This window comes from Eimeria maxima, genomic scaffold (genome assembly GCF_000499605.1).
Source record: "Eimeria maxima Weybridge genomic scaffold, Emw_scaff249, whole genome shotgun sequence".
Classification (NCBI taxonomy): domain Eukaryota; phylum Apicomplexa; class Conoidasida; order Eucoccidiorida; family Eimeriidae; genus Eimeria; species Eimeria maxima.
This window is the reverse complement of record NW_013565339.1, coordinates 15,927-28,080: the sequence shown is the minus strand read 5'-3', so window position 1 is coordinate 28,080 and position 12,154 is coordinate 15,927. Positions and strand designations below refer to the sequence as shown.

The 12,154-nt window shown below is 48.6% G+C and overlaps 1 protein-coding gene across 1 annotated transcript; it reads right to left on the bottom strand.

The window, feature by feature from the left end:
• Positions 1 to 5,771: 5,771 nt before the first annotated feature.
• EMWEY_00024260 (hypothetical protein, conserved) lies at positions 5,772 to 6,843 on the bottom strand (the record flags this gene model as incomplete). The annotated part of the gene is made up of 3 exons (XM_013480894.1): positions 5,772 to 6,107; positions 6,294 to 6,377; positions 6,535 to 6,843. 3 exons carry the CDS (start codon positions 6,841 to 6,843, stop codon positions 5,772 to 5,774), a joined length of 729 nt encoding a protein of 242 aa, XP_013336348.1.
• Positions 6,844 to 12,154: the final 5,311 nt, after the last annotated feature.

Genomic DNA, 12,154 nt, shown 5'->3' with positions numbered 1-12,154 from the left:
CCCAGAACCCCGATACTACTCTATGCAGGGAGAAACGTTACTAACGTTGAGCTTGGCGATTTCAGCAAGCGAAGGAACGGCTTGAAAATCATCTCGTCCTATACGTAAGCTGGTGACGGGGAAAAAGTAAAGGAAGTGACGGGTTCTTCCATCTTGGCGTAGGAAAGTGGGGCAAGTTCGGTTAGCGTAATTCTCCAATGTTGTTGCGTGATGCGCTCAGCAGGTGAACCAGGGACTGAAGGGACTTTGGTGTCTTGCCACCCTTTTAGCGGATATACGCATGGTGAGAAAGGCACAAAAATCCCCGTGAGCCCAAGTAGGAAGGGAACTGCTGCACACTGTACCACCGAGCAATGTCGAGTGATGCTTCAGCTTCTCTACTTTTCCAGTGTGGGGAAGGGTATTTTCACGTATGTCAATTGTACGTTCCTGTGTATGGTTACGAGAGGGGACCAACGGTTATCACTGTTTCGGCGTGTGCCGTTAGCCGAATATAGTGGTACAATGAAACACCTAATGGAATCAACGTGCAGGAAAAAGCAGTGGCGAATCCGATCTATGGCTGACAATGACAGCACGCGCGGCCAATCTAAGCGGAAGAACTGAAAAAAAACTCCCGATGATGGACGGCGGAATGATAGTTTGAGGGAGGCAAAATATGAGGTAGCGCGGCGGAATGATAGTTTGAAGGAAGCAAAATATGAGGTAGCATCACCTTTGCGCAGCCCCTACATACCTCCGGACTATAGCAGTGCAAGTTCTTGCAGAGCTAAGCACCCTGCCTGGAGGTTTGTGGACTGCTCGGAGTGGCCATGATGCATGTACGGGGTCCCTTATATCCTCCCTTCCCGTCTACAGTTGGGCATAGAGTGGAATGGGGAGGTAGTCGCAGAGAGGATTTTCGATGCCACAATAGCTAGTCTAACTGAGGATACGGGATGCCGCTCCCACCCATGACTTCTGATTCAACGAAAAGTCAAGAGTGCTGACACCCGTGGGTAAAAAGCATTTCCAGAACAGCGTGTCTCAAAAGCCTGTATCGCACCTACCCAGCCTCAAGGGTATATTGCGTGGCATATTGTAAGCTTACATTTTATTATGAAAAATAGGGGCGATTGCCGAAATAGAGAGCGTAGTCAGGCTTCTGAGAAATGGGTGAATATTGGACATCCACTGAACGAAATCTCTGCCAGTTGCGAAATGTCTGCCAGTTGCTCCAAGCAGGCCGTGTAAAATATGTTCAGGCGAAACACTCTTGCCGCATGCAGTAGTTAAGCTTCTTCTACTACTAAAAATAACAATCGCTTGCTGCCATCAACGCCTGCCGTGGCTTTGTCAATAGATGTCAGCGCCTGCGTCTGTTCTCTTGTGTGCTTAATGTATGGGGCTGCGGCTCAGCCCCAACGAGCTTTGGTGTCCACGTGTCCCACACGATGTTAACAGAAGATATTTGACATACATTTACAACTTACAGGATACTATTCAAGTACCCTAGCGTGTCCATCGAGATCCTCTGTTGTCTAGCAGGTACTGTATGTGGGTTTTATCTATGAGTGGTATCTTTGCAATGGTTGTTCCAGCAGAGCGTGACAAGCATTTCCCAAAGTGTAAGGCACTACATCTGTTTATTCCAGAGCTTGGAAGCATAGCCGATTCGTGTTGTCCTTTGTGGCCTAGATATCGAATATCAACACGTCTGCTGCCCGCTGGGGTGCGGCGGCAGCACGCTAAGCAAGGCCTTTTCAATCAATACATCCGATACCAGGGTGAACTTAGAACAAGCACAGGGAAAAACCTTCCCAAAATTCCAATGAGAGAGCTCGAATGGCTCCATCGGATTCCATTCCTAAGTAGTTCCTACTACGCGGATGGCAATTCAACATCCTAGCTTGGCCTCTTGGCGGGTGATATCTCAGTAAAACCGAGGGGATCGCCGTGGACATCACGTGACTGGGGATTTTTCTTTAGGCATAGACATTAACAGGTCTCTTGCTTTTCTTGCACCACAGGGGCGTACATATCCTGCTACTAACCGTCTATGTTCGCTACAGAGTTGGTCAACTTGGCCCCACATCACTTACTAACGAAGTCCTCACACCAGCCAGCCGCACCTGCTTGCGGGGACGTCTAAACGTTAGGGGCTTGTCCGGTCCGCTGACGGAGCTTCAATGCTCACGTTTAGACGCACCCGCAAGCAAGTGAAACTGGCTTGTGGGCGTATTTCTTTAGAAAGTCCATCTAATATGACTGAGAAGGCTAGTACAGCGCTGAGGCGTGAAGGAAGAAAGCCGAACAGCATTGTAGAGTCTCAGGTGGTCCAGACTATTGGCTTGCACGGAACAGCATGCTGAGGGAACCGGGTAAACCTGTTGTTGCTTACCGGTTGGTCTAAGATGAAGCAATGAATCCAGGTTGCCTGGCGTCTCGATTGTAAGAAGTACGATCTCTCACTTTAAGGCGACCTCCATTTTATGGCCAAACTGTTGTCAGCTAGAGCAGAGTGCTTGAGATAAGCAACCTTTAAATGTAGTCGACCCAGCATTCTCTTTATCCGTGCTTCTTTCTGACAGCGGCATAAGCTCCCGGAGCTTTGGGAGAAGAAGCAACCTAATACTCCTTGTTGCAATCCGGTGGGCAAGACTGCATCACTAGTCAGCCTTGGTGGTAAGCAACAACCCTCAAGCAGGAGTCGGGAACAATACTCCGCAGCAACAAAATACAGCTGCATCACGTGCATCACATGCAGCTGTATTTTGTTGCTGCGGAGTATTGTTCCCGACTCCTGCTTGAGGGTTGTTGCTTACCACCAAGGCTGACTAAGGGTCTAACCTGCGCTCCCACAAATCGATATCCATGGTGGACAGTACTGCAATTTTCTACAAAGGCCTAGAAATAGCATATCAACTTCACACCCTTTGCAATTCATATACTTAAAACCTAGAGAGGGCACACTTTAGGGATATCAAATTGGGTACACTACGGAACGCAAGGCGAAGGTGGGTAGGGGCAGAAGTGCTTCCTTCACCTGCTCCGAACAGGCGCATATGCGTCGAGCTGTCGGTTGTGAATTAAAGAGAGATGCCTTGTCTTTTGTGCGAGTCCCTGTTCGCGTGCGTCACTTGCAGATAGCGTTGTATGTTTTGTTGGAACTCATGCAGATTCCTGCTGGACTCATGCATTTCATCTGTGCATACAACAATTCATTTTCCATTTTATGGACTCGAGAAATCACGTTTTGCCTATAGCGCAAAAATTGGCAAACCTATGGACCAGACGACAGAGGATAAACGTAACTGTCATGCTGATAGGGCATTTGGGAATTTTGGTTCATAGCGCCTGTAAATTGGCCCTGAATTCCAGCCTGTGAAGAAAATCACGAATTCAGGGCCAATGCGCCGCCTTTTCTTTATTTGAGGAGTCCCTTGGAAACCCTTTGGCGGCATTCTGCTTGGGACACTGCTTCCACGTCACTTTCCGTAGACGATGCAAATGCCGGCGGGAACTCTCGCATGTGCACTTTGGTAGAGTCGCCAGGAGGGCAAAAGTGTCCTTCGTTGTTCACGGCCTGTCTATGAAAAATTCTGCGGTAAGCCAGTCCAAGGTAAAGACCCTTATTAGGGTAATATGATCCGCTTTTGCACTAAGCCTCAATTGTACGCCAATCGCCCTTCCAATTCACGTGGCTCGTGTGTCGTCTGAGCAGCGTAACCAGGGAGCAAATGAAAGGCCTGGATGACTGCTCATTGCTTCATACATCAGATCCACATGGGACCAGTAATACAAGCAGCATTTGAGCATTAAGAGTAGCTTTAATAGACACTGATAAGTTTTCCCACACTCCTACAATCTCAAATTATGTGATCTTGTTTGCGCCAAAAGAAGCAGATGCCCTTCTTCATGACTTCGTCTTGGCCTTCTGACTGCTAAGTTTGCCGGTGCCCACCGGCAACCGGGCGTTCCTCATCCGTTCCTGTGCGAAGTTGGCATGTGGAGCCCCAACATCCTTCGGCTGAATATCCCTGTCATTTCAAAACCTGGCAGCCCCATTTGATGCATTATGTATTTCATCATCTCGTCAGAGCCAACCTTTTCACCTCTTAGTTCAGTCAGCGCGTCCCACCCGGTTACAGATTGCCGTTATCCTGTGATAACTCTGATATGATTCACTCATAAAGAGGTTCCGAATCCTTCCTTGGGCTTCTGATCAACAGTTATTGATGGTTCTCCGTTTCTATGCACCCGTGTATAGTCTCTTGAAACTCAGCCATAGCCTGCTACGCCGGCGGTCTGTGAATCAACCTACTAAAGGAAATGGTAAAGCTTTAAAAGTATGGATGTGCTCCGGAAAAGTAATATGCTTGCTTAGATATAGCCGCCACTATCGTGCCTCCATATATATTGGTGAAAACGCCAGCTGCTGTTGTTGTAGTGTACGCAAAAGACACTTTTCCCCCTTGTGCGGCCACCCGTGACCAGCAGAGGCGGAGACATTCGCCACGAGTTGACTTTACTGCAAAACCACTTTGACCTTGGTTGGATGGAGACACTGTGCTTGCTGCAACTCGTAAGCGTCAAGCCCGGTGGGGAGAAGGAGAAAGCTTGGAGGCTATCTCTTCTTCTGACACACCTTCGATACTACTCAAGGTAGTGGAATTGACCGCCGTGCTGTGCGTGCGATTGCTTGGTGGAGCCTGTCGTCTCAGCCAGTCGCGATGCTAAATATAACGTGAATCCTCGGCCTTATGCAATGACTACTGAGAGATGCAACAAAGTAACGAGCTACAACGAAGTCAAAATACTTAATACGAAGAAACTCTCAGTTTCTCCATTGCAGCTCAGCTAACCTTCCTCCCCAGTCTCCACGCCTTCTGAACACAGCGACCCAAGCATCGCGACCTGCTGAAAAGGCCACGGCCTAACATGAGTTGCAGCACATTTTGCTGCAACTCAAGGTGCATACTGGCCAGGCATATACGCATAACCAACCCTTCTGCACTGCATGCAGTAACACTGAAACGGTTGTTGGAATATTCTGCTTGCAGGCCGATTATCTGGTTAGGCCGAGTCAGGGTTCGCGTGCCAACGCCAAGTAGAATTTCCAACGTCGGACAAAATGGGTTGCTCCAACACTACTACGGTGGCAGAGGGACTTGATCTCGAGACCTGACAGTACACATAGCTAGGCTGCAGGACCTATCTACAATCCAAACCAAGCGGCCAGACGTATTACTTTGTGTTATATTGAACGGCGCCTCTCTGCAAGGACAAGCCATGTTCTTATATGGAATTGTCGGATTCCAAAATACATGAAAACACTTTTTAAATCATGGGAGAATGTAATGTTCACTCACGCTGCTTTCTATTTTCCACGTTAGTGCTGTTGGCGTGCGCGTTTGCTTGTGCTGCCTGTTGAAGCTTTAGAATGCCATGATTCTAGCCTGCCTACTGCGGTTTGCAAAGTTTTTGGGGCACCGTAAATCCCACTAGTAAGGAAAACAGTTAAAATGTTAGATGCTTCTGTAGTGAAGCGGAATCAACTGCGATTAGATGATTGCAGGAGAAGATGCAGTGAGTGTATATTGTTGTGCGGTTGTTTGCTCTGAAGTCTTCGCTGAAGTCTTGCCTCAGGTAATGCGCATATGGAGGAGCTTGCGATCTAACCTGAATTTCGCCTCAGCTTAATGAAGACTTCACCAGTGTTCTTATACGCGTTTTGTGCAGTACATACTTCTCACAGCCGAAAAGCACCAGCATTTCTTTAGTATGGTAAATTAATGACTTGTACCAGGAGGTAACTCGAGAGCGGCAACGCTTTTTAATAGCCGTCTCTGTTCAGCTTGGCAAAGGTGGCTAGGCAGCTTCATGTGCTTGATGCAGCTGGCGAAGATTGTCAAATATTGTTCAAGGCTTTGGCAGTGCTCAGCTTTCTCGACCAACAATGCATGCTGGTGTAGCACGGACATGTGGAAAATTGATTCTCTTGGCGACAATCCAGAAGCAAGACCACTGAGACAGTGGGTCCGCAGGTCACACAGAAGGAAGCGGATAGCCTCTCTTCCGAGAGAGAGAATCGTTTCCGAATGTGTTTTTAGCACGCCACCTCTGTCCTGCAAGCAGCATTGGCAGTACGTCAAGGTTGAACGTGGAATCTCCTGAGGAAAATTCAAAAGTAAGACTATCGAGAAAATGGTGGAGCACGGCTGCTCCGCTTAGAAGCCACCCAAATCTGCTGTGTTTCAACGGGTATCTGCATCTAGCCATCAGCAGAACACCTGCTCCCTGAAGATGCGGACATTTTCCTCTTGACAAGGTGGGGATTTGCTCTCCGCATCCTCTTCATTGGTACTCGCATCAGCTGTCTCGCAAATTTCATCAGCCTGATAAAAACATATTCGTGAAAGTGGATTGCACCTTATAGTGAAAATCACGCTTCTCCATGACTGTTGCCAATCAAATACATGAAACCTAATAGTGCAGCAGACGTTCTCGTTTCTACCGCTTTTGGAGGTATATTCATGAATGAAAAAGGCTTACCCAGCCGGTTCCGCTGCACATCAGGTTGTCAGCAGCTGGAAGAGGTCCGCTGTCTAGAGTGAAAAGGGCGGCATCAGTGGTGGAAAACTGACAACCCTTCTGTTTGTCTTTCTGTTGAAGAGCCTCGACAACATATTTATTCCACAGATCTTGCACACCTGTTTCTTTGGCCATGTGGGTTCCAAAGCTGTCCACCTCCCCCACGGTGCCTTCTCCACCGCCTGATAAGTCGTGATGCGTGAAAGTTTCCTTTTTAAGCCTTTCGTTTGCTTGTGTGGTGGCTTTCGCCTGTGAACGGAACTTTTCCATTTTTCTACGAGCGTTTACTGCCATTAGGCGAGCTCCCATAAATCCAAAGTGCCGGATTGGAAAATACTCTGCTCGGCGTTTTCCAGACTGCACAATAAGTATGAGCGCACCGTGCTTCACCAAGCCTTGTTATCGAATGGAAAGTCAAAATTTTAGGTAACCAGCTGTTTTGCCAGCACAATTTACCATTTTGCCTATGAAGTACAACTAGCAGTACCTGGACATCTGTAAATGTGCAGGCCCATCGCAGTTGCTTCTTGTCGAACCAGATACCAGGCACACGCGTAAGTCTGGAAGCGTGACGTATGAGCACTCGTGAAGGCTGAAATCAGTGCTCCACAACAGTGCACGACTGGCGCAACTCGTATATTGCCCATATATAAGGACCTCAGTCGATCCTTGGTCGTCAATGACACTCTGGCGAGTGTGGGGAGCTTACCGCTTTCGACAGACGCCTGTCTCTTTCTTCATCATATCCACCGTCCGTCAGTGAACTGAGCGCACTGAGCTGCCTCTTGGCTGACGAATCTACCGTAGCTTCAATTGCTGAGGTGCAATAATGTACAACCCGTAGCGTCATACTTTCGACAATATTTCAAGCTGCAGAATAATCGCACCTCCGTGAAAGAGTTCACCCCAGGTGTGTTTGCAGATGAATCCCCATATGCATTGCCCGTTCCTGGAGAGCTTACGGTTGGACATCGCGAGTATGCTAGATGATACAATTCTTTGATGCTGTGTATTTGAATGATCGCCAGAGGGCGGATCTCCAGCTGAAGCGTTTCCTGGGAGTGAGTCAGCAGCTGTAACGCAAGATGAACTTTGCCCAAACGGAACGTCCGACCCTTGCTGGGGAAGTACATGCAGTTTCGCGCTTTCTGAAGCAGTCTTTTCCTTGTACCTCGATCCTCTCGGGATGTGATTTGTAAGGCGCGTATGTATCGCCAGTAATCTGGCACGATCGAACCCGTATCGTGCTGAAGTACGAAATGTGGAGGCACATAATGTCGCTTATGTTGTGGGGGAAAGACTTCGTTAACTTTGCAGCATTCCTCAAAGAAACAAACCTAACTCCAATGCAGGCAGCAACCCATAGCTTTCGAGAAAAGTGTATGACCTTTGCATAAGTTATTTTGGCTCTCACCTATCGGAAAATACTTCGCCTTTCTGTGGCCCGATATGTCGTACCATGTGGCCTTCCATCTAAGGGAGTGTTTATCAAAATGGATGCCTGGAGTGTGATTCATCTGCTGAAAGTGGTGCATACGCAAACGATCGTATCTCACAATTTTCCCGAAGAGAAGTTCCCTCTCTTGAATGCTGGCTTTCAAGGCATTCTGGTCGCATGAGGCCACTTCTCTACAATCGCCTGTAGAAGGAAGGGCGGCTCCATGCATCCTGTGGGATGGGCTAGCACCACGAAGAGGACTGCAGAGGGGTCGAAGCATTTTCATTGCAGATCGCAGGTCGACAGCTGGAACACCAGCTCGAGAGGGCACTAAACCATTAAGTTCGTGCGAGTGAAGGCTAGGCCAGGCCGAAATCCCCCGCTGAAGGTAAACAAAATCACCAGCAGCTTACTTTCTGGATGAAGGGAACGGCATGATATGCGTGTTAAGAGTCAGTGAAGAATAAGACAGCCAAGCTACGAGCTGGATACGAGGAATAGAAGACAAAAAGGGGGAAAGGTTCGGGGAAGTTCTTACAGGTGCATAGGACATAGGTGCCTTAATCACACAGAATCTGTGCTCTTATGACGAAAATATACCTGGAGATTTATACAGGGAATGCGCTTCTAATATTCCAAGTTTGTGGATAGGAAGGGGCTGCTCATGCTTTTTATGCTTTTGCGCAAGAACTCACTGGATTTGCATGAGCTGCCAGGGGGACTGATGCAACTGGAAGATACGCTTCTGGGAGTGACAAGTGTTCGTAAGAAGGTGACGACGAGGATTGAGGGCTGCGGTTACATTTGGCAGCCATACTCTCTCGGGTACCAACCCTAGAAGCTGCTGACCCGACTGATATGGCTGCCTCCGTGTTACTGTCAACACCGCACAATTCGAGCGAATTTCCGCAACCAAGTTGTTTTGCATTGTCCCTACTCTGATCGGAGTCATGTGGATTCTGAAGAGCAAACGGGGGAGCTGACACGAGCTCCCCAGGTATTTGTGGAATGGATTCCTGTGTCCTATTCAAGAAACAGGCGTCTGAAGTCCCAGGAGTCGGAAGTTTAAGATGATCTATTTCAGAGATTGCGGTGAACGGCCATTGTGAGTGGGGTGGGCGGAAGCAAGGCAAGCTATGCAGCGCGCCGCGAGTGGTCTGGTCAGGGGAGCTTGGAGCTGAAGCGTGATAATCAGGATCAGCAATCCTTTCCTTGATACTGCCAGCAGTATGGGGAATTCTCTGCGACGCTGCTAGCCCTATTTCAATGTTGCAGCTGGGAAATCGGAGTCCGCTTCTAGTAGTGGAAGTGCTTGGAACTTCCGCAGTTTTTCTATCCGACGATGGTTGAGTGTTCGCCGTCACCATGAGAGACGTTGTAGGCAGTGGTATCTCTTGAAAGCACGGCGAGCAAATTCGTATCCTTTCTTGCCACGTGCGGTTGGACAAACTGGTAGGTCCCACAACTGCTGGCTGTTGTTGAAGCGACAAAGTGACTGGTGCATTGGCTGTGAAAGTGACCAATGATCTTTCTGCAAGTGATGTTGGAGCTCCGGCTAGCACAGGTCTGTTGGCGCTGCTCTCACTGCACCTCACAGAGCTGGCTGGGCCTTCTCCTGCATGCACAGTATTCGCCAGTAGAGGTGTCGATGGCTCCAGAGGTACAGCTTTTGTAGATTTGAAGCTTACGGCCATGTCATACCCCTCACGCATCCCGAAAAGTTTAACTGGAAAGTATTTTGCCGCTCGGCGACCATTGTGAGCCCATCCAACAGACCAACGTAGCTGCAAAATAAATACAATCGATGACATCGATTGGAGACATCAATCGATGACGGCACGGCAATATGTAGCAACACTCTGAAAACCCACTGAACTATTTGGCAACTCATGCTATTTCAGAGTAATGGTTCCAGAAGTTTAGGTTTCCGGCAGTATGCCTGCGTACCTGGTGCTTGTCAAAATATATTCCAGACACTTTTGGGTATGTAGCAGCTCGCCGAATCAGCGCATCCACTACCCGTGACCTCTCTCTTTTATACTCTTCTTTAGGGGCACCACCGCGGAGTTTTTCTAGATGATCCAGCCACGCCCGACCATCATCAGCATCGTCTAGGTACTCCACAGACGACATAGCACTACCACAGCGTACGGCGATTCCTCCCTTCGCCAGTCTAGCACTAACATCAAAGGTTTCAAGGCTGTCACAGAGCGATGGCGACTCTCCAAGTGAATGGCAGGTCACCTGTTCCTTAGAAGGTTCCGAATTCCACTGACTATGCAGCCCGCCAGGTATTGTCTTTTCACAGGAGGCTGTCCATGAGGGTGGTGCACTTTGTGTTGTATTGGGGATCCGCCAAGCACAAAAAGAGGAGCATGGGTTGGTTTTCGTTGGACAGTCCTCGACCTGCCTTACTGCTATGCGCTTATTTGCTAATTTCTGATACTTCGTGGGAGAATATAGCTCTTTCTCTACAGCTAAATCCCGAGTACATTCACTGGAAAGGTTTTTAAGCCATCTACAGGGAGCAGAGTCTGTTGCATCCCCAGTTGTGGAGACAGATGAGTCGCTGGTGCAGTCTTCCGCCGAGGGCTCAGCTAAGGATGGCAGCACAAGTATCTGTCCTGGGCATGAACTGCTTTTCGAATATGACGAAGACGGCAAAACTGACAGTTTGCAGTTGGAGTCATGCTCAGAGCCGTATTTTTGTATCTGTCCCTCACTACATCGTGAGGGAAGCGCTGTGTGCTGTAACCACGGTAGAGCAGCTGAGGACAATAGATTGTCTGTTGACTGCTGGCTGGTCAAAGGAGGAGATAGAATCGCGCTAGCTGCCGGAGAGTGCTCAGGACTGCTGAATGGGATAAGGGGCATGTCACAGCTAACAAAAGATGAAACTAGACTTCTACTTGGCTTTGGCGTATCTTCAGAGAGCGAGTATCTAGGGACATTTTGCGTTGCATCTGCCTCAACACTTGCGGAAGTTGCTCCAAAACGAGACGAGGCCAGAAAACGAGAAGGCCCGTCTTTATATGCGTCGCTGCAGGATGGGCTGTACGCCATATTTCGCCCCGGTCACTCCGAAACGCTCAAAGGGACGAGGAAGAAGATGGCGGATAGTTAAACGGGCGCAGAACTCCTTGGCGCCCGTATGACACCTTTATGCACACCCTCTGAGGATAAGGATTTCCTTACTTGCACAAGCAGAGTTTCTGTATGCTGAGCAACAACGTTTCCACACTTACAAGGGCAGCACTAACGCCTCAGCTCTGCACAGGGCCAAGCCACAACAAAGTGCCAATTCAGCCCAACCATGCTTAAGTGGCTCGTAAACATCCAAATGCATGGATTGCAAATAAAGGAATAAATTCAGGCAAGGTAACAGTTTTAAAGGCAAACCTATGCAGGCCTTAACAAAGGCTAGGTTAAAGCACTGGGCTGACCATACAAGCTCACACACCCCTGGTTCCCTAAGATCTCTCAAGGGAGCAGGGGCCTGTTGGGGTCTTGTCACGCTATGTGAGCCTACAGTTGACCCAGAAAACCTCATTAATTGGACATTCCATGTACTGTATATCATTTAGAAATGAAACTTTCTGAATTTATAGGGTTCCACCAAAGTTGTGCGCCTGCCACAAACACGCAGGAGTCAGCAGACATGCACTAAAGGAGAGCACAGACAAGAGGCCAGCCCCACAGCAAGAAACGAAATGCTTTAAATAAGCATATTCATGATTAAAATTCCTGTGTTGAGGGGCCGAACTTAAGTGGGCCTACGCTTGGCAGGCTACCCCGTGCGTCTCCCAATTTAGTGGCTTTTCTTATTCTGCAGGCCCACAGGAAGGCAGAAAGAAAGTATATCGCCCTATGTCGGATAGTACACAACGATTCTTAACATGCATAGTATTTCAGGAGGGCTGACTGACTCTGAATGCCCGGGTTCCCTGTAGCTGGTGAGTGAGAACTACTGCCTGGACAGCAAAAAGTCGGCCAAAGCCTTTTGCTGAGAGTTTGCGCAGAAGTCCACATGGAAATGGTTGGTGAAATGCGGAGGTGAGTAAGCGTTTCAACAGTGACGCCTTTGTCATGTCAAAATGGATGGTGGCCAGGACTACCGACAGGTTTCTCCTTCGGCGTTACTGT